The following is a 23,073-nucleotide window of genomic DNA, read 5'->3' as shown; positions in this document are numbered from 1 at the left end:
CAAATTAAGGGTGAGATGAAAAGGAAAGTCTTGTGCAACAAGGCCGCGGAATGAGGGGAAAACTTAATATTAAGTTTGCAAGATCAGAAGAGCGATTAACATGAAAATGGCGGTAGAAGATACCAAGAGATGCAGCATTGCAGCGGTGAGAAAGAGGCTGAAGAGAGTCATTTTGCGGAGAGGTATTGCTAAAATGAAAAGCTTTTGATTTCATCCTATCTGATAAAGCTCTGTAAATGGAACGAAGAGTACACTACAAATGTGCAGATAAGGTAGTAAGCAGTAAGACACTTATCGAAACGATAATTTCCTCCCAGCCAGGTCTAATATCACTAGTTCTGGGGGTGAGGTGAACTTTCCGTTAAACTAGTTGTGATCTTGCTGAACGTTTCCCTTTGTGTCTCACCACTCAAAAGGACAGTCATAGCCTGCCCTCTAAATACAACTATCCCTCTTCACACAACCCTACATACCACACATACACACACTACACTACCACACATAAACACCCTACACTTAAAAATTAAAATTCAAAATAGCGATTACAAATCAAACCTCGGAGTCCCCTTCTGGGTAGGGGACTAGAAATGTTCCCAGGTCGTAGTGCTCTCTTGGTAGCTAGACAAAATGCCTTGACACTTTCCTCGGCTTTTCCTTCATTAACTTCTACAATATTCGTGGTCTTGGATCTAATTTTCAATCTGTAAAAAAACATCTCTCCTCTACTAAACCTCATGTTCCTTTTCTCACCAAAACGCAGCTGTCTGAAGCTACTGACAGTAACCATTTTTCTGTTCCCTCCTACTTTCTCTATCCTCATTTTCGCTCCAAATCTGGATGTTGCCTCAATGTGCGAAACAACGTACCTTGCTGTCTTAATTATGCTCTCGAATCTTCCGAGTTATCCATCATCTAGCTTTGACTTAATAGTTACTCTAGTGAAATTTGTTGTCTATGATGTCTTTGTTCCCCCTAACTCCTCTGACTATAGTAAATTCTATTTAACTTCCAAAGTGGAACACATTCTATATAGAGTGGGAGCCCAGGCCATTTTATTTAAGGGAACGGGGCCAAGGCAACTGACCTTACTGATCGCAGGGAAAGTCCCCAAACATCCCCAAAATGGATTGCTGCCGGGTCTCGTGTATGGATGGCCTTACCCATGAAATCACCCATGATAATGGGTAAAATGAGACATTTATTTAAGGGAACAGCGCCAAGGCCAAATTTGGTGCCAAATCTTTCCTTTGGCTTCCCTGAATGTGAAATGACCAATGACAGCAATTTTAAGTGTGTCTTTCCCCGCGACAGCAACCCCGATACAGTGAACGAAAGTGACATTTATTTAAGGGAACAGCACCAAGGCCAATTTTGGTGCCAAATCTTTCCTTTGGCTTTCCTGAATGTGAAATGACCAATGACAGCAATTTTAAGTGTGGCCTTACCTGCGACAGCAACCCCGATACAGTGAACGAAAGTGACATTTATTTAAGGAACAGCGCCAAGGCTAATTTTGGTGCCAAATCTTTCCTTTGGCTTCCTGAATGTGAAATGACCAATGACAGCAATTTTAAGTGTGGCCTTACCCGCGACAGCAACCCCGATACAGTGAACGAAAGTGACATTTATTTATTTTAGTTGCAAAGATTAGAATGCCAATAGAAACAGAACTTACATCATAGAAGGGGCAACAAATATAAATACCATTATGTGTTATATATAAGTATGCTGATGACGTACATATTTCACATTTTTTTTATTAAGAATAATATATTTGTGGTAATAGTTTAGGTGAAATTGTAAAATGTTACTAATTTACATGAGGTACCCTTGGCAACAATATATACTAGGGCTCCCTGTCCTGGAGTGACATCCCTCATCAGTCATCCCGCGCCACTTGAACACAGGTTAGTCTCGCTCCTTGATTTCAAAGATTATTTGAAGACCTTCAGTTTTGCCAGTCTAGCAAATGAATCATATTTACTGAAAGGTTTTCTTGTTATGTTATACTTATCTATAAGGATTTATTATTGTATATTACAAGTACTCTGACATCGCACATTTATTGGGCCGCAGTGCAGTTCACATGTTATACGGTAACATCTTGACTAGGCTCCGTGGAATATCTCGGTTATCGAGTATGACCAGGTGCACTGTTGTCAGGTAAATGTGCGGTGTAGCAATGTCAGACTACTTGGAATAGACTAAAGTTATAACTCAATTTGACTAGAGAAAATCCATCCTCTCTGCTGCAGAAAGGCATGGTGACACAAGGATTCTTGAGCTGGGGGAGGAATTAATAGCAGAGCAAGCTCAGTACCACAGCTCTTGTCGACGTAATTATATTAGACAAAAACATAAGCCGACAGAACACAAGTCCAATCGGAAAAAGCATGAAGAAGCCTTTCAGAAGCTCTGTGTGTTTCTTGAACATGAAGTAATAGAAAACAAAACACCCCTGCTCGCAACAACCATTTTCAAACTATACAGTGAAGAATATTTTGCTGTTGGAGGTACACAGAGTGACTTAGAGCAATATAGTGTCCAAATGCTCATGTATAAAGTACAAGAACGACTTACAGGAATCAGCATCGACAAACAGTCAAACAAATCTGGCTCCTTTGTCTTCTCAAGTTCAATGACACGTGAAGACGCACTTGTCAAGCTAAGCCAAGGAAATAACACCAAGGAAAATCTCATAAGACTTGCTGCCATGGCTCTGCGCACAGAAATTCTTGCAATGACTCCAACAAAACCTCCTTCACCTACTTCAGTATACAATCTCAAGGAAACTGCTCCAGCTATACCACACCTAGTGTCTCTGTTTTACAGTACTCTTATTGGTGGCTTACAAGCTGATTCGTTGTGGTCAAGTGACGCCAACAAAAGAAGGGTATTAGCCAGTGCATCAGATGCTCTGTTTAACTGCAGCAAAGGAAGAGTCCGCCCATGGAAACATCAAGCACTAGGACTGGGAATCGGCACTCTCACAGGATCAAAATCTGTTCTGAATATTCTCAATCGCTTTGGACACTGTGTTAGTTACGACGAGGTGAAACGACTGGAAACAGAAATCGCTTACACATGCTCGGAGGAAAATCGAGAATCACCAGATGGGCTTAGTCTGAACAGCAATTTAGGAACAGGTACGACTATAGTAGAAGTCGTAGTAGTTGTAGTAGCAGTAATAATAATGATAATAATAATAATAATAATAATAATAATAATAATAATAATAATAATAAAACTACTACTACTACTACTACTACTACTACTACTACTCCTGCTACTACTACTTCTGCTAATAATAATAATAATAATAATAATAATAATAATAATAATAATAATAATAATAATAATAATAATAATAATAATGATAAAACTACTACTACTACTACTACTACTACTACTAATAATAATAATAATAATAATAATAATAATAATAATAATAATAATAATATTATTATTTTTCCATCTAGCAATATAGTGAACATGATTACATAAGAATAACAAACTGTTTGCCAAAAAGTGTAAAGCCAACACAAATATCATGTTTAATGTACGTAGGTCATATTCCTTGCATTTCAGCTTGTGCTTGGGACAACTTCGATGTTAACACGGAGACCTTAGATGGCAAGAGCACATTGCACTGCACAGTAGGAATTTGTTACCAGAATGCAGTACCAAAGAGGAGCTATCACATCCATCAATGACATCTAGAGTACAGACAGTGACAGGACGGATGAGGAGGTGCTTTGATGTCAGAGAAGGAGTATTGCTCCTCTTTCTGTATCTTTAAAACAGGCCCAGTTCCGGCTGATTCCATCCTCTAAGGTGACAGAGTTGATATATCTCCGTCAGAGTTATATCTGTCAGTGATTTCATCGAGCTTTAATTTAGTGACTCACTCAATCTATTCTGGGTTTATCATTAAATCAGCCACCTTCTGGAAATCTTCACTGGGTTCTAATTCCATGCTCTAAGGTGACAGAGTTGATATATCTCCGTCAGAGTTGTCTTGATTTCATGTGGCTTCTCAGTCTTTTTCACAGAAACAACCACTCTTCACTGGGTTTATTTCTCAGTATGACTGATGCTCTCCCTCAAACTGTAATTACATACATGGATCCTATAGCTAAGCCCCCTACAAGCAATGATGTAGTACAGGAGACTATGGTCCGTTCACTAAAAGTGGCAAGGGATACAAACCAAGAATATGGTTTCGTAACCTATGACCTTGCAGTAGCCCAAAAGGCATATTCTATTCAAGCTCTGCAAGCTCCTGTTTTTGACAAACTGGTCATACTGATGGGAAACTTTCACCTCGAATTAGCTTTCTATGGAGCTATAGGAACATTTTTGGCTGATTCAGGCATTGAATATCTTCTCACAGAATCAGGTATCTTGGGTGAAGGTTCTGTCAGTGGATTCATAAAGGGAAAATTTTACAATAGATGTAGTAGAATTCACCAAATTCTTGCTGCTGTAATGGAACGAGCCCTCTTCAAGAGGTATTTGGATTTCCTAACAGATGAGGAAGAGACCCTTGTCCAAGAAATTTGTTCCTACAGTAGTACTACAGCCGAGTATTGTCAGACTGTAACTGAAACTACTTTGTTAAAAAATATACTAGATAGGTATGAAAACTTCTTGCATGACAACATAGAAGGGAAATATGGGAGCACAGCAGCATACTGGGCTTGCTATGTATATCTCATTAACAGGGTGCACAGAACACTGCAGCGAGCTGTGCGTACCAATGACGTCGACCTGTATATACGTGTTCTCGTGTGTGTGAATGAAGTATTCTTTGCTTTAAACCGCCCCAATTACGCAAGATGGAGTTCTCTATTCCTCTGCAAACTCCGAGAACTGGATCCAACAGCCCGTGCAATTCTGGATGGCGGTGCATTGTCAGTTCGACGAACAAAGAAATCATATGCCAGATGTGCCGTTGACCTGGCCTTAGAACAGACAGTGAACAGAGATGCAGCATCCCCCATGAAAGGTATCACATTTTTCAGAAACTCAGAAAGCGCCTTTCGGAGGTGGTCAGTCAGCCTCGCTCAGCGTGGTATGGCCATGTCAGAGCTCCGCCAAATGGCTGGCCTTCAGATGGGAGAGGAGCCAATGATGCAGCTGCGGAGATGGAGAATAAAGCGAGACAATGAAGACATGGATGGTTTGGCCAAAACTGTTGACAACACTTGCAACCCATTTGCAAGTAGTGCTCCAACTTCTCTTGTCAATTTAGCAACAGGAAAGATCACTAAGGAAGAAACAGAGAAGTTTCTTCTTGACACATTGTCACGTGGCAGACGGCTGCGAGAGAAATTTGAGGAAGAGTGTGCAACTGATAGCTCACGGTTTCTTAAGCCAGTAGCAAGGATAAAAATGCTGAATTTTGCTGCAGAAAATATACATGTAAACGAAGCTAAATCAACCCTGCGAAAGATGAAGGCTGCTGAAGGGGTCAGGGATGTTTTTGGACGCATTTTGGCTCTTGAAGACATGAATAATGACAAGCTTAACTTGAAAAACATTCTAAGTTATCCTATTACATCAGTGCCTCTATCTCTTGCACACAGTGACGGAACGCCTTTGAAGACGGACAAGGCCACCTTAACAAAAGCCCTGGAAAGCAAACAGCAGACTGTGCTTGCACATAACAGTCTCCCCCAAATTAAGGCTACAATTATAGATGGAGGAAACATCCTCCACGAAACTTTAGGCAAGCACAACAAGTCCACGTATGCAACCATGGCCAGGGATTTGCTAGTAAAGATTTGTTCCAGCTACGGAGAAGAGATCCACTTGGTACTTGACAAGTACAAGTCGCCATCTATAAAAGACAGTGAGCGAACTATGCGTGGTTCTTGCATGCATCAGACTTTTGTCATAACTGGTTCTGAACAGACGCAGAGACAAAATGGGACAGAGCTACTAAAAAGCTGCTCATTTAAGGAAGAGTTTGCACGCTTCATTATGCAGGAGTGGAAGAAGCCCCAATATGGGTCAATTATAGGAAGAAAAAGGGTATATATTTCACATGGTGGAATGTGCATACAGTTAAAGAACAATGAACTGGGTTTGCTACAAATCCTCCAACCCAGTCATTTTCAAGGTTGTCATGAAGAGGCCGACACACTCATTGCATTCCATGCAAAGAACATTTCCACAGGTCACATACTTGTACGTTCCACAGACACTGATGTTCTAATTATTCTTCTCAGCATTGTTCAAAGAACAAAAAGTATCAGCATCATCATGGACTATGGAGCAGGGAATAACCGGAGGTACATAAATGTTTCAGAGATTGCTGATGTTCTTGAACGAGAAAATTCTGGATTCACTGAAGCTCTTCTGGGGTACCATGCCCTAACCGGTTGTGATTTTAACCCATGCTTTTTCAGGAAAGGCAAGGTGAAGCCCTTTAAAAGCATTGTAGCAGATGAAGAGTATGTAACAGCACTGCGATCTCTAACGTCGCTCGACGTCGACATTCCAGGTGTTACTAGATATATTACTTTCCTATATGGTGAAAAATCTTCTAATATCAATGAAGCAAGATTCAAAGCCTTCATGCGAATGAGTTATGGTAATAATAAAGAACCTTTGACCAAACTAAAGAAGATCAACTGTGCCTCATTACCTCCTTGCCAGAAGGTCCTTTATAATCAGATCAAACGAGCACAGTTTGTGGCAAGGTACTGGAAGAGGGCAGATCAGACTGATCCATCTGGCACGGAAAATCCTACTGACTACGGATGGAGGGAGAATCAGAACGGTATGTTGGAGCCAGACTGGTATGCAGGGTCTTCTCTCCATCACTCATTACAGACACACAGACAAATGATGATGACGACGATAATAAAGTGTTGTCAAAGGATGCTGAAGAATCCGATAAGGCCTGGAGTGAAGACAGTGACAGTGAAGTTTTATGTCACGTAACAGAGGACCAGTGGGAGTAATTATCTAAATGTAAAGTGTATAAGATAAAACAATGAACCATTTTTAATGTTAACATGTCTGGTAGAGGCTTGATGCCCAGTTATTTAGTATAAGATGCAGCCGCTGTATATGCCCCACGAAAAGCTTTGAAGATTCTGGACGTGAACATTACTTATTGTATATGATTTAGTGTATGTAATATGTCAAAGGAGTGGCTACAGTTAGGAAAGTTTTGGGTGTCTTTACCATAAGGATTATCACATAATTTAGTTTTGTTTGTCAACCATTAACAAAGAAGCGCATAAAAGGAACACACTATTCAGTGACCATTTTATGGCATGGACATTGTCTTCTAAAAAAATGTGATGAACTTCATCGACATCTTTGTTCATATAAGCATAAAATGCAAGCTGATGATGTAGTCACCACAAGTGAATAGTAACATACTAAAGCGTTTCTTAAAATAGACAGATAGGTCCTACCTAATTAACATGACTGGTAGTTTTCTTTTTACTTAATTTTAGTCGAAGAAGTTTGACTCCACTGTACCCTGCTATCGAATTAAATTATGTATGGCAAGAGAATTATTTACATCATCCATTCTTCTGTTTACCCATAATTAATGTATATTTTCCTATTATTTTTCCTGTATTAGCTGGATTACAGACATAGCATCGTAAAAGCGGCTGTTTTAAACCCTTGCAGTGATACGGGATAAGTTTGTTCACTGTATCGGGGTTGCTGTCGCGGGCAAGGCCACACTTAAAATCGCTGTCATTGGTCATTTCACATTCAGGAAAGCCAAAGGAAAGATTTGGCACCAAAATTAGCCTTGGCGCTGTTCCCTTAAATAAATGTCACTTTCGTTCACTGTATCGGGGTTGCTGTCGCGGGGAAAGACACACTTAAAATTGCTGTCATTGGTCATTTCACATTCAGGGAAGCCAAAGGAAAGATTTGGCACCAAATTTGGCCTTGGCGCTGTTCCCTTAAATAAATGTCTCATTTTACCCATTATCATGGGTGATTTCATGGGTAAGGCCATACACGAGACCCGGCAGCAATCCATTTTGGGGATGTTTGGGGACTTCCCCTGCGATCAGTAAGGTCAGTTGCCTTGGCCCCGTTCCCTTAAATAAAATGGCCTGGGCTCCCGCTCTAATACCTCTACCCTTTCGTGGACATCTCCAATCTTGCAGCTATCAATGTTCACCACCAGCTTTGGCTTTCATCTCCCTTCACTGACCATCCTGGTGAACTAGCCTTCAATTTTGCTATCCTCCATGACCTAGAGCAACTGGTGCAAGACCCAACATTCGTGATTTCTTCCTTACCTCTAATCCTCTGTTTATGCTGTTACCCTATCTTCTCTGTTGGGCTCCTCCTATCTGAATTTCATTTCTTTATTTTGTCCTATTTATCCAATTCCTCCTCAGGATCCCCCCAAACAGAGGTTCCTCTGGGGTTCTATCTTTCTCAAATGGGGGAATCTGAGGAGGTATTATGCTGATTTTCCATGGAGTGATTACTCTTACCATGTCAGAGACCCATCTCTGTAATGAATGCATAACGGAGGTGATAGTTTCAGACATGGAGGCGTACATTCCTCATTCTTCTTCTCTTCCTAAACTTTCAAAACCTTGGTTTAACACAAACTGTTCTCGTGCTATACATGATAGAAAGGTTGCCCACAAAAGGTAATTGAACCTTCCTTCTCCTCTCATACACTTTATATTTCTACCTGGAATCATGCCAATTATTTCCTTCAACTTACTAAATACTGTTTTCTAATTAGATTTTTTTTTCAAACTGCAACTCCCCTATTGACTTTTGGTATCTAGCCAAAAAACATCTACAAGAAAGTTGGTTATTTTATCTTTCCTTCCTTTATTTCAATTTGATGACACCACTGCAATCTCTTCTGTCTCTAAAGTAAAGTCTTCTCTCTAACCTTTGCTAAAAACTCCATCTTGGATGATTCTGGACCTGTCCCTTCTTTTCTTCCTCTCTCTGACTATTTCATACCCTCAAAGCTCTTCGTAATGATGTTTTCCATGCTCTCGCTGGAAACACTCAAAAGGCTTATGGACGTGGTGGGGTCCCTCCTATTGTTCTCAAAAGCTCTGCTTCCGTACTTTCGCTTTGTCTGACCAAACTTTTTTTAACTGTGTCTATCAACTTATACTTTTTGGTATAAGTTTGCCTGCATTTAGCCTGTTCCATAAAAAGGGTGATCGTTATAATCTCCAAAACTACCTTCCCATATCATGGCTGCTGTCAAGATCGTTCTACTGGTAATCTTCTGGCGTTCCTTACTGAGTCTTGGTCAACCTCTTTTAGAGATTTCTGTGAAACTTTTGCTGACATATTCTGATCGTTGTGGATGTTGTGGTAGACGGCCACTGTTCTTCTCTTAAATTTATTAACAGTTGTGTTGCTCAGGGTTCTGTCCTGTCACCCAATCTCTATTATTCATTAATGATCTTCTTAACCAAATTTCTTGACCTATCCAGTCCTACGCTTAAAATACCACCCTATATCTTTCCACATCCTTTCACAGTCGACCAAACGTTCAGGAAGTCATGAGATCAAAAGGGGACACCACACAAGATTTCTGATTTGTGCTGATTTGAAGAAAAAAATTTGTAGTGTTCAATGCCTCAGAATCTCAATTCCTCTATCTAACAACTCGACACAACCTTCCAGAAACTATACCCTCTTCTTCAATGACACTCAACTGTCTCCCTGTTTCACACTAAACATCAGCAACCTGTCCTTTACCCCTAATCTAAACTGGGAACTTCAAATTTCATCTATCGTTAAAAGTTACTATGAAGTTAGGCGTTCTGCGGCGTCTCTGCCAGTTTTTTTCTTATTTTTTCGCCCATCTAGCTGCTAACGTTGCACAACGGCCTTATTCGTTTTTGTATGGAGTAATTTTTGCATGCTTGGGTTGGTTCCACTCACACAGTTTTATTAGACAGGGTGGAATCAAAATGTTTTTTTTTTTTTTTCATCAACTCCCCTCCTCTGACTGATTGTCTTGAGTCTCTTTCTCACCGCCGGAATGTTGCATTTTTCTATCTTTTATATCTATTTTATTCTAACTGCTCTACTGATCCTGCTAACTGCATGCCTCCCCTCCTTCCGCGGCCTCATTGAACAAGGTTTTCTTCTTCCTCTCGTCCCTATTCCGTCCAACCCTCTAATAGAAGAGTTAAACAATATTCTCAATCATTCACACCTTTCTCTCGTAAACTCTGGAACTCCTTGCCTGCTTCTGTATTTCCATCTCTCTGTGATTTGACTTCTCTTAAAAGATAGGTACTACTAAGTTTTCTCTGCTTCAATAAGAAATACAAGAGAAATCGGAAGTCTTTGGTGCCTTTGCAGGATCTGGTAACTTCCTGAAGGGTTGATATTATCTGAAAAGGCGTGGAGAACTGTAGGGTGGTATCATTAACGTACAAAGCATGGAGAGGACATGAAGTCTGCTTTAGAAGAATGACCATTAAGGAATAATAGGAGAGAGTGGATGACAGGACAAGACCTTGAGGAGCACCAGTGTTAGGAGATTTAGGAGAACAGTAGTCTCTACGGCAGCAGTAAAAGAACGGTAGGAGAGGAAACTTAAGATGTAGTTGTAGTGAGAGAAGCTATCAAAAGGCACCAACAAAAATTTCACCCAAATCTGCTAAAAGTGGATGATAAAAACAAAATAAATTAAGGAAAGGCAGAAGATCAATGGTAGATCATATTGAAGATTCTGAAGTGACAAATAGTTAAGAATCTTCCTATTGAGGATAGATAAAAATTACTTTAGATAAACCAGAGATTATAGCTATGGGGCGGTAGATTAAGGAATTGAAATTATCATTCTTTTTAGGAATAGACTAAATGAAAAATAGAAGTCGACTGACTTGAAAAAAGTTTGGCCAGGCAAGGTACAAGCATGGAGGCACAATTTTTGAGAACAATAGGAGGAACCCAACAGTCAAGAGAAGGAAGGAGTCCTGAATTATCCAATGTAAAAAAGCTAAGGTTTGAGAGAGGAGTTTGTTTAGAAACATAAAATGGCAGTGGTGTCATCAGGATGAAAAAAGAGAGGGAAAGATAAAAAAAAGTTAAGTTTTTATAGAAAACAGACGGAGCAAGATTTTGGGCAAAAAATCTAAAGCACATGAGATTCAAATGATGGAAGGTTTAAGTACCTTTTGTAGGCAACTTCTCTATCATGTATTCTGCGATAACAGGCAGTGTTAAACCAAGGTTTGGAAGGTGCATGCTGAGGGAAACAATGAGTAATGTACGCGCTGCATTGTCACCTCTGTTATGCGCTTATGATACATGTATGTACATTTATACACATTTACACTTTTTACTCATTTCATTCACTTTGGGTTTCTACTCCTACATCAAAATTATTGCCTTATGTCAGAACAAGGTTAATGAAGCGAGAATGTACAGGCGCATAGGGTGGCTATATAGCATTACTACTTATTGTATATGTACATAAATTAGGAACATATTCATATCAATTCACACAGGACTTAAAATCATATATACTTTCATACTTTATTTACATATTTTGATAGTGCATAATACATGGTATGTTATAAACACATAAATCACAACAACTCTCTGATTAAGTTGGTTTCAGTCAGCTTAATCTTTTGTCTATTGATAATATTTGTGTGTTAGTTACCCGGTAGACTAGATTGGTGGGTAGGCCGCGACTCCGGCAATACTCTTTGATCGGTATGAACCAAGGAATATACAAGGAAGAAGTTGTGGTGTGGGTGAAAGCTTAGAGGACAGCGGTGCTGCCGTCTGTTGGTAGCAAGCTTTCATAGAAATTGTTTTCAGGAGTAGCTTAAGAAGATTTCTCCCATGCTCCCGCACTCCTTATTTTTCCTTGCTTTCGTGGTTATGAACTTATGAGGCAAATAAAACATGTTTAAATATATATATATATATATATATATATATATATATATATATATATATATATATATATATATATATATATATATATATATATATATATATATATATATATATATATATATATATATATATATATATATATATATATATATATATATATATATATATATATATATATATATGCGTTTTCGGCCCGCTTCCGCCTGGGCCAAACCATACTCGGTGCTCACTTGCACTGCCTATGCCTATTTCCTGACCCCTTCTGCCCTTGGTGTAGAACTACCCTGAGACCATCGAACATTTCCTGCTTCAATGCTCACGCTTCCACTCTCAGCATACTGCACTACGCTTCCTGCTCTCCGCCCTGGCCATGACAACACTCGGCCTGCCCACCCTCCTGGCGGCCTCAGGCATGCACCCCTTCCTGCAACCTGCTGTCCTAAGCCTTATTTCTGCCTTCTTGAGGAAGACCGGCAAGCTACCACGTCTGTGATACCCACACAGGACTACCCCAGTGCTCATAAGGGTCTAACAGGTAGGGCCAAGAAGATCTATTTATCCATATGAGCCCTAGGGAAGTCTTGTCTCGGTATCACAGGCGTGGTAGCTGGACGGTCTTCCTTAAGAATGTACAAGTAAGGCTTAGGACAGCAGCTTGCAGGGAGGGGTGGACGCCTGAGGCTGCCAGGAGGGTGGGGAGGTCGAGTGTTGTGATGGCCAGGGCAGAGAGCTGGGAGCGTAGTGCAATGTGGTGAGAGTGGAAGCATGGGCATTGAGGCAGGAAATGTTCTATGGTCTCAGGGGTAGTCCTACACCAAGGGCAGAAGGGGTCAGGAGACAGACGTAGGAAGTGCAGGTGACCTCTAAGCGTGGTATGACTCAGGTGGAGGCAGGCGATAGCTGCTCCGGCTTGCGTCCCATTCCGTGACTGACTGACTTGACTTGACTTGACTTGACTTGACTTGTTTATTGGCCTTTATATTACAAAGTAGAGTAAAAATAAATAAACATATTAACCAAAAGCCTAGGTCTGTTGAACCGCAGCTCTTGTAGAGTCCTCTCAATGAATCTAAAATATACACATTTGGCAGACGCTACCGAGGCCACTCGCCACCAATAATATATATATATATATATATATATATATATATATATATATATATATATATATATATATATATATATATATATATATATATATCATATACATAGTTATGTAACATTATATATCGTTGGTAAAAATATGTATTTAGGTGCATATAAATGGACATACAATGTAATAAACCTACCTATGTATACGCAAACATATAGGTACTTTACTTGAGCACTTACGCATACCTGGTTTACAATGAAGTTGAATAGTTGTAAAATAAAAAAAAAAATGCATAGATTTAAACACTTACATACGCATACCTGTAATTGGTTTACAATGAAACTGAATAGCTGTGAAATAAAAACTCTTTCCATAGATTCCTTAGATTTCTTTTCTTGTGGCAAGCTGTTCCTGCATCTGGCATTTCTAGTAGAAATATTATTTTGGACATGACTTGTTCGACAAAGTGAGATCCTCAGACATAATGGCATTCTCGAGAGAATCCCCCGCAGATGGGAACCGCCTTGTCGTGGTGGAGGGGCTTGTGTGCCCTGTGACCTGGCGAGCTAGGCTAGAGGGGCTTAGGCCCCTGCTCTGCCCTTTCGAGGGGAGAGGCTACCCATGCTAGTAAGGTCGCCAGTGAGGGGCCAGACTAAATGGTTCCTACGTAGGCTGCCAGTGGACCAGCGGAGCCACCCGCTGGAGGGATCGCCCAATAGGGGCCGTCCTGTGCTGGGATGCTTTGGGAGGGGTCTCAGCTCTGTCGTGGACAAACATTCGTATCATGTGGGGCCTTTTTAAAACGACTGGTCCGCATGGGGACGAGGTACCCGTCCACGGCAGCCAGCGCTCCCTCCCATTGTAGTCCCAGTAGGTGGTTTCCCTTGCCCTGGAGCCAATTTTTGTGTAACTTTATATGGTTAAACACAAAAACTGTCAGGTTCTCGTGAGGTGGCTGACCTGGCCCGCGAGACGTCATCTTCAGGTCTGAGTGGGAAGGAGGATTCCCTCCACAAGAGCCTCCCAGCAGTCTCCTGTTCTGGGAGTTCTTCTGAGGACGTATTTCTGCTGCATATGACTCCTTGTGATGGTAAATGTTAACCCATCATTTTCTTATCACGCCTTGCACTCACTTCTCAAGGTGTATGGCACGGTTCTTCGCATTCGACTTGTTTATGATAAGGACTTTCCTTCTAACCGCTGCTATGTAACGTTTTCTGTCATGTGATGAAGCCCGTTTGGCTTATGAACATGTAGCATCTCTGCCCTTGCTGGCTCTGGCTTTAAGACAGAACTTCTCCACTCACGCAATATTTCGGACAGTGACATCCCAAATCTTTTGAAAACTATTCAGAGAATTCAGTTCCTGAAGTCCGCCAGATCCCGCCTCCACGTTGGTTTGTGGCGTACTACAGAAATGGGCGCGGAATTTCATCCATGCCTCCCGGTACTTGTCCAAAGAGATCGGCACGATTCCTGAGGGAAACCTCAAGAAATAGGGAAGGGGTGCTCGTGCGAGCGAAAGATATCACGCAGGCAAGGATGTTGCAACATCTCCCATGCCCTTCTGACAGCATGTTTGAGACTATTAAGGCACATCCCACCTTTAATTACAGTAAAGGTTGTGTGTACAGTCAGGATCTTTATGAATTTCCTCAGTCCAGAAGGTGACTAAGATGAGGAACTCCTCCAACATGGTCCTTCTCACCTTTTTGGGTCCACCCTTCCTGACCGTGTTAATATCGGTCCTATTAATCTTAGGGTGAGGCGTTTTGTTTCTCGCCCTCTTCAGTGTTTCTCATGCTATGGGTACGGTCACGGCAAAAGCTCGTGTAAGGAAGCTTCTCGATGTGGTAATTGCTCTGCACTAGACTCGCATTCAGAGGAGCATTGCAATGCTGCAGCTTATTGTTTCCATTGCCGTGATGCTCACCAGGTACGTTCCAGGCAATGCCCAGGTATCGCCTGGAGCAGGACATTCTACAGCTTGCTAACACTCAGTTTATCAGCCTCGGTAGCGCCCGCCGTGAACTCCTGTACCGCCAGAAGGATGGTACTGGTGCGACATCCTATGCTTCATTGGCCGCTCGCTCTTCAGCTGAGTCTGCCGGTCCGAGACAACTCCTCCTGCTACCTCTCGCTCTGTTGGGGCGGGTGGTCCTGTTCATAGGTTTGCCCTTTTGTCCGATGACTCAGTTGAGTCATCTCTGCAAGTGACGAGAATAATACGGACTTGACCAAACTAACCCATGTAGTGGATGTCCATTTGCCACCTGTATCGCCTAAGCCTTTGAAGGGCATGACCAAACGGCACCGCGGCTCTGCGGAGTCGTTAGATTTAGCTCAGCCTAAGCAGTCTAAGGTTTCTCCCGGTGCACATAATCGTGAGTCCTCCAGGGACCGCTCTGCTAGGGTAGCTCCAGTAGTTTCTGTCCAGCCTCCTGTGACGCCCTCCGTCTCAGATCGGGCTTCTTGTGATGAGGACGGTCTTAGCATGGAGACGTCCGATGATATTGTCACAGCCGTCCCTCGTGGACCCACTGTATCGGAAAGTGCAGTCCTGCCTGATCCTCGTCCTCCGAGGACCGGTAGGAGTGATGATGGTTCGCATCACTCACCGGTAGGCCGAAAGGCTGCGGTCCAACGACCCGGCACATCTCAACTCCCGGTGTCTTCTCGTCGTTTGATTATTTCTAGTCAGGTGAGTCACGGGCAGCCTCAAAAGGCTCGCCCGTCCACTGCACCAAATAGTCATCTTCAAGCTTCTACAGTGGAACTGTAGAGGCCTTCGCGCCTCGTGGGGAACTCCGAGCTTTGCTGTCGGAGTTCTCTCCAGCCTGTGTAGCTCTACAAGAGACTATGCTAGGTGATAGTACTTATTCTAGTCCTCCTGGCTATCGTGCCTTTTTAGCACTCCTTTCCTGACCAGGGCCACCACGGTGGCACAGCTATTCTAGTCCGTCAGGATATACCTGTTGTCCCTTGCAACTCAACTCTCCCTTCAGGTGGTTGCTGTTAAGGTCTTTATGGGACGACTGTACACCATTTGCAGTTTATATCTCCTCCTCGGCTTCCTGTCTCCAGGGGTGAGCTTGACGGCCTGGTGCGTCAGCTGACTCCGCCTTTTCTTTTGTTGGGAGATTTTAACGGCCGTCACCCATTGTGGGATGAAGGTGCTAGTAATCCTCGTGGGGTTTTAATCGGTTCTTTTATTGAGGATGAGGGATTGGAGGTTTTAAATTCTGGGGATGTTACACATTTCCACAGTCCTACTGGGACTTTTACAGCTATCGATCTTTCTCTGTGTACATCTAATTCTTTCCTTGATTTTAATTGGCGGGTCCTACCGGATTTACACGGTAGTGACCACTTTCCGATTTTATTGCAATCTGTGAACTCTGAGCCACAGTCCCGGCCCCACGCTGGGTTTTAGACAAGGCAGATTGGCCTCGATTCACAGACCTTAGCTCTTTTATCCGTCCGCTGGCTGACTTTTCTACTTGTGCTGAGGCTGTTGATTATTTTACCGATTTTTTACATTTAGCACTTCAGACAATCCCTAGGACGTCAGGTCGCTTTACTAAGCGTCCCGTTCCTTGGTGGAACGCAGCATGCACTGCTGCGGTGAAAGAGAAACGGGCAGCTTTCTCGTCTCCGGCGACATCGTGGGGACCCGCAGTGCCTGGAAGCTTTTCGGCGCTGCCGAGCTCGGGCCCGCCGCGTTTTGAAAGAGGCACAAAGAGCCTCTTGGAAAGCTTATGTCTCTTCCATTAACGCCCGCACCCTCTTACGGATGTCTTTAACAAAGTCCGCCGAATTGCTGGGAAGTATTCTGCTCCTTCCCCACCAGTTTTGTTGTCTGCTGGGCGAACGGTGGCAGACCCTAGGACTGTCGCCGACCTCTTCGCGGAGCACTTTGCCAGTGTTTCCCAGAGGCATCCTGCAGCTCCGGGCGCACGTCACCGCCAGAGAATGGAATCTCTCGGCATAAATTTTTCTTCCGCTGGAGGAGTCTTATAATGTCCCTTTCTCTGCTTCCGAGTTGCGGACTGCTTTGTCCCAGTGTCATGACTCTTCTCCTGGTCCAGATGATATTTCTTATGCCTTTTTGCGTCACATGTCTGATAGAAAAGATGGTAAATGTAAGACTCATGTGGTACTTGGAGAGGGGGAAGTACTTGTCATCGGTACAGTACGGCTTCCGAAAGATGAGGTCTACTACTGATGCTCTTTTATCCCTAGAGTCTTCCATTTGTGAGGCCTTCGCTAATCACCACCATCAAGTAACAGTGTTTTTGACCTGGAGAAGGCCTACGACACGGCTTGGTGTCATGGCATTTTACAGTCTTTGTTTAATTTTGGCCTTCGTGGCCACCTTCCTATTTTATCCAGCAGTTTTTATCCAGACGTTTTTACGGGTTCGAGTTGGGAGTGTTCTCTCTGAGGCTACTGCTTTAAATGATGGTGTCCCACAGGAAGTATTCTTAGTGTTACATTATTCGCAGTTGCAATAAATGGTGTTATAGATACTCTACCAGATGGCATTCACAGCTCTTTATATGTTGATGATTTATGTATTTCTTTGCTGCTGCTAGGATGTCACTGATTGAGCGCAAGCTCCAACTGGCGATCAATAGGGTGTCCAGTTGGGCCAACATGAACGGTTTTCGATTCTCCACCTCGAAGACCGTAGCCATGCATTTTGTCGCAACCGTGGTGTGACCCGGATTTATACCTCGCCAATAGACGCCTCTCATGCGTGGAGGCGACTCGATATCTTGGCCTTTTATTTGACAACCGTCTCACCTGGGTTCTCAATTTCCGTTTTCTTAAGGCGTCTTGTCGGCAGGCATTATCCCTTCTTCGGGTTTTAAGTCACACCTCTTGGGGTGCGGACAGGGACACGTTGCTGCTGCTTCACCGTACACTCATACTTCCCAAGCTGGAATACGGCTGTGAGATCTACTCATCCGCAACGGATGCACGACTACGCACGCTTGACCCCGTGCATCATGCTGGGGTCCGCTTGGCTACAGGTGCATTTCGGACATCTCCAATACCTAGCCTTCTAGTGGATGCTGGTTTCTGGCCGCTCGACCTCCGGCGCCAGTCTTCGATGCTCCGGTGTTGGTTTCGCACCCACCGTGTTCCCGATTTTGTCCCTTGTCTGTCAATGTTGCGGGACTCGCGTTCGCAGGCGTATGTCACTCGACCGAGTCTCCTAAACCTTTTGGCCTTCGAGTTGCAAATCTCATGGTGGATTTATCTATCGACCCCACTCCTGTGTACTCTTTCCGTCTCCCACGAGTTGGTTATTGGCAGCTTCCTGTTATCTCATTATGCCCTCCTGCCATGGATGGCAAGAAGGATTTTCTGCCAGCTCTGTCCCACACACGGTTTTTAGAACACTTTTTATCCATTCTAATGACATCCCTGTTTTTACTGATGGTTCCAAATCCGACGCAGGCGTTGGGTTTAGTGTGGTTTTCCCCTCTTTTTTATCGGTGTGGCAGCATTCCTTCAGTGCCATCCGTCTTTACTGCGGAGCTGTCTGCCATAGTCCTAGCTTTACATATTATTTTTACTCTCCCGGTTTCGTCTTTTACAATTTATAGCGACTGTCGCAGTGCTCTTTCTTCTCTCTCTTGCACCCTTTGGTTTTATCAGCCCTGGAATGGCTATATCTTCTTACACAACGAGGATATCGTGTTGGGTTCTGTTGGGTCCCTGGTCACGTAGGTGTTCCAGGGAATGAACACGGAGATCGCCTCTCTAAAGAGGCAGCAAGTCGCGCTCCATCTCCTGCCCATGTTCCGTTTCGAAATATATTTCCTCTAACGGGGGTAGCAACTTCTAAAATGGGAGATCTTACTAATTCCTCCATCCCTCAGTGGACTTACACCCATGTCCGGAATCGCCGTGGACAGACTTTATTGGCGCGACTTCGTATAGGTCACACGTACCTTACACAAAGGTACCTCCTGACCAGGGACCCTCAACCTTACTGTGATGACTGCTTGGTGCCACTCACTGTGTGGCACCTGTTGGTAGAGTGCCCTAGTTTGATCGAGTTACGACACCGCTACCTCTACCGCTGTCGCGGTAGGGATATAGGTGTCTATTATATCTCAAAGGTCCTTGGACAAGAGTGTCTGGCCCAGGGCATGCCGTTTTTAGGTTTGTGGGAGAAGCTAGCCTTCTCCCAAAGCTTTAAAATGTTATTCTTATTATATGCATTTTAAATGTTATTCTTATTATATGCATTTAATGTTTTATTTAGTTTTATTGTTCTTTTTTTAAATACTATATTGTTTTTAACTGGTTTTTTTTTTTTTTTTTTATTATTGAAGCGGCGCCAAATAACCTTAGCCGTTGCGGCGCCTTATTTTAAAATCCAGCCATCCATCCTCGAGAGAATATCTGCTGTTACAGACTGGGAAGCATTGTCTACAAAAAAAAAAAAAATATATATATATATATATATATATATATATATATATATATATATATATATATATATATATATATATATATATATATATGTATATATAAAGAGACTTATAAACAAATATATAGGCTTGTAGAAGTGATGTTTTGTACCTTCAAAATTTTGTGTTCGTGAAACAGTGGATTAGTATGGGCATATTTATGCTTAAAAAAAATAATGCAAAGTAATTTCTGTGTGATAAACAGTTTGTCAATGAATGTCTTATACGCTTCCCTCAAATTCCCGAGCAGTACAACAAATGTTGGTGGGCTAGAGACAGGTACATTTGTTTCATAAAGCTGATGTGAGGCAATGTCTAATTTTATATAATACAACACTTAAATTAGATAATTTAGTGCAGATATTATAAACATGAGGTTTCCACAGTAATTTACTGTCAATAATTATACCTAAAAATTTTATTTGTTCAACATGGGTTATAAAGGTTATTAATTTTGATTATATTAATGTCATTAAAGGTTGGGATATCATGACACAGGTTTTGTCAACATTAAGTTTTAGTTTGTTGATTTGAAGCTAGTTGCAGATGTGGACCACCTCCTCGTTCATAATGTTCTGCAGCAATGTGATGTCATTTTCCCTTGAATATAGAGAGTAGTGTCATCAACATATAATAGAAAATTAAGATGTGAGCTGGAACGGACAATATCATTAATGTAAATTAAGAATAAGATTGGCCCGAACATAGATATCTGCGGTACATCGGTGCAAACAGACTTTTGTGGAGATTTGCAATCATTAAAAACTGTAAATTGCTTTCTGTGACTTAAATAGCTTTTAAGGAATTGCAAGCATGAGCCACGATTCCATAAATGTTAATTTTTTTCTAACAGAATTGGGTGAGAGAGGGTGTCAAAGGTCTTAAATAAGTCATAGAAAAAAGATAGATGATAACGTTTGTTGTCCATGGCACTATACATACCATTACAGAGTAATTAGGTCGAAAACCCTATTGGTAGTGTGTTAATATTGAAACATTTTGTTAGTTAATCCATCAATCTATCTACAACAATTTTCTCAGAAAATTTGCTTAGAGAAGGTAGGATAGAGATAGGTCTATAATTTGTACAAGATGCTGGTATGCCCTTTTTAATGTTGGAATTACCTTTGCTGTTTGCAAATATCTAGGGAAACAACCTTCTTTAAAAGATCTATTTATGATATATTCTAAATACGGTGCTATTTCATCTCTGCACTGCTTAATGACACTGATACTGATATCATCGAGACCAGGTGAATATTTTTTATTATTCTTTTATTTTCTATAAATGTGGTAGGCTTAAGAAAAAAAATAAATTTAGTGGGTTCAGGCAAATAGCGTTTAAAGAATGTTCCATGTTTAGCTTCAACTGTTGCTTCAGAGGCAATATTACAAAAGTATCGATTAAATTTTTCAGCGATTACTTGATCATTATTTGTTATAGTGGACCCTGCAAAAAAGAAGATGGTAGTTAAGTACGATCTTTTCCTATTATATGTATTGATAGTTTCCCATTTTCTTTTGGGATCACCTGCATCTTGACATAGTTTTTATTTGTAATGGTATTCTTTCGCTGTTCTGATGGTTTTAGTTAGCAGATTTTTACATTGTTTAAATTCACTTTCATAGATAATTGGCCATTTAGTATATAGTTTTTGTAATTTATTGCGACGTTTGATGGAATTACGTATTGCTACAGTTATATATATTTTACCAATATGTTTTTCTTTTATTGTAATTAATTTCACTGGAAAATAACTATTGTAAAGATTTAAGAATTTCGTCATGTAAGCCTCAAAACTATCGTTGACATTTCTAGTAGTAGCAAAATCAGAGCACCAACTTATACAACCTAAGTTCATTTTAAATGCATTAATACGATCGTTATTTATAATTCTTTTAGAGAAAGTAATGCGAGGACACTGTACATTAACAGATTTCAGAGTGAATGTGGTACATATCTGGAAGTCATCGCTGATGGAGGTGTAGAATATATATATATATATATATATATATATATATATATATATATATATATATATATATATATATATATATATATATATATATATATATATATATATATATATATATATATATATATATATATATATATATATATATATATATATTTATTTATTTATATTTATAGATATGACAAAACACGACAGAAACACTTCCATCCTAACTCCTCTTGAGCTTTCAATAAATAGGTGAAGAATTATTTTACAAAGATAACTACTGTACTTAACAATTTAAAGCACAAAATATCATTGAAGATTGTGCTATCAATAACTACTAAAAAACTAAAATAAATGCATAAACAGGTTTAAAACCCACACACACACTCACATACATACACTCATGAACACTCAGACACTCATAATTAAAAAAAAAATACTGTACGGGTTGCTGGACTTTCCTTTGATCATTATTTTAAGTTACATATAAAATCACCCTATGGTGAACTTCAAATTAATATTTAAATTAACATAATAATATTTACAAAGTAAAAGTAAACATAAACATCACCCCTGACTGGCTCCTTCACAACAATATACATGGTGATAGTATGATGAAAGGAGGTGGTGGTGCTGGTGGTGGTAGTGGCTGGCCGATGCTGGTGGTTCAGATCCAGAAAACAAATCAATGCTATTCACCACCTACGACACAGAACAATGCCATTCACCATCCAAGACAAAGCGATGACCTGGGCTGCGTTCCGTTGGAGGTTAGCACGCTGCCCCCGCAACCCCAACGGAACGCAAGGAACGCGTATAGCCATACGGGTGTGGTTGACAAGATGGCCGTCCAAGCTGGCTCTCCTCCTCCTCGCTCAAGAGCTCGCAAAAGACCCTCTGTTGGACGCTGCAGAGCTCCTCGTAGCACGAGAGGAGGAAATATTGCTGAGGCAAGAGGAAGAGGGAGAAGAGAAGCTGCCAAGGCAAGGAGAAGAGGGAGAGGATAGGCTGCCAAGTCCTGTGCGGGTCAAGGACTATGCAGAGACTATAGTGCCTCTTTACTCCGGGAAAGACTTCAAGAAATACTTTCGAATGCAAAGGGAAACTGTCCCTGCAGCCACAGGTGCTGGAGGGGCCTCTGCAGCAGCTACCATGGCGGTAGAGGCTGTCTCTTCTGCCTCAGATGCTGTGGGAAGAAATGCGACACATATAACACTGTCTTTTATTGCTATAAATACTAATATTTTGGTCATATTCCCTTATTCCAGCATTCTACAAGGGATAACAGACTTACCACATTGTTTTTGATGTTCTGTGACGTCGCATAAGCTGTCAAAATAGCATTTACATCCTCCACACTGAAAATATAGTGGTGAAGCGGCGGCCGTCTGCGGTTTGTTGATAAACAATAGTTGCCAGACACCGCCAAGCATTCACCTCCGAGGAGCGCAAGGTCCCGCAAGCTACTGCAAGGCGACTAGTATGCTGGTCCCCCCCGATTCGGGGGAAGTATGCCATACTGTAAGCCTTACCGTCCCCAACGAAACGCAGCCCTGCTCTAGTCCTCATGACATACATTCGTTTTCATGTTGCAATCTGGAGGAACACTGCCTGAAATAATGACTAACACAAA

At 41.5% G+C, this 23,073-nt stretch overlaps 2 protein-coding genes across 2 annotated transcripts in view; both read left to right on the top strand.

Annotated features, from left to right (window-relative positions):
• The window catches only part of LOC123509922, a 60,488-nt gene that overhangs the window by 20,625 nt on the left and 16,790 nt on the right, over window positions 1-23,073 (top strand). The gene's annotated exons all lie outside the window — the stretch shown is intronic.
• On the top strand, window positions 1,411-3,713 carry LOC123509921. The gene is made up of 3 exons (XM_045264545.1): window positions 1,411-1,618; window positions 2,256-3,146; window positions 3,589-3,713. Exons 1-3 carry the CDS (start codon window positions 1,411-1,413, stop codon window positions 3,711-3,713), a joined length of 1,224 nt encoding a protein of 407 aa, XP_045120480.1.

The sequence above is a fragment of the Portunus trituberculatus genome, chromosome 27, assembly GCF_017591435.1.
Source record: "Portunus trituberculatus isolate SZX2019 chromosome 27, ASM1759143v1, whole genome shotgun sequence".
In the NCBI taxonomy this organism is placed as follows: domain Eukaryota; kingdom Metazoa; phylum Arthropoda; class Malacostraca; order Decapoda; family Portunidae; genus Portunus; species Portunus trituberculatus.
This window is presented reverse-complemented; position numbering and strand designations above follow the sequence as displayed.

Bases quoted from the DNA above. Each gene is read 5' to 3' on its own strand.
- LOC123509921 (XM_045264545.1), top strand. From the start codon at position 1,411: ATGACCAATGACAGCAATTTTAAGTGTGGCCTTACCTGCGACAGCAAC. The intron at 1,619-2,255 runs GTGACATTTATT...TCTCTGCTGCAG, and splicing joins CCCCGATACAGTGAACGAAA to AAAGGCATGGTGACACAAGG. The intron at 3,147-3,588 runs GTACGACTATAG...CTTGCATTTCAG, and splicing joins GAACAGCAATTTAGGAACAG to CTTGTGCTTGGGACAACTTC.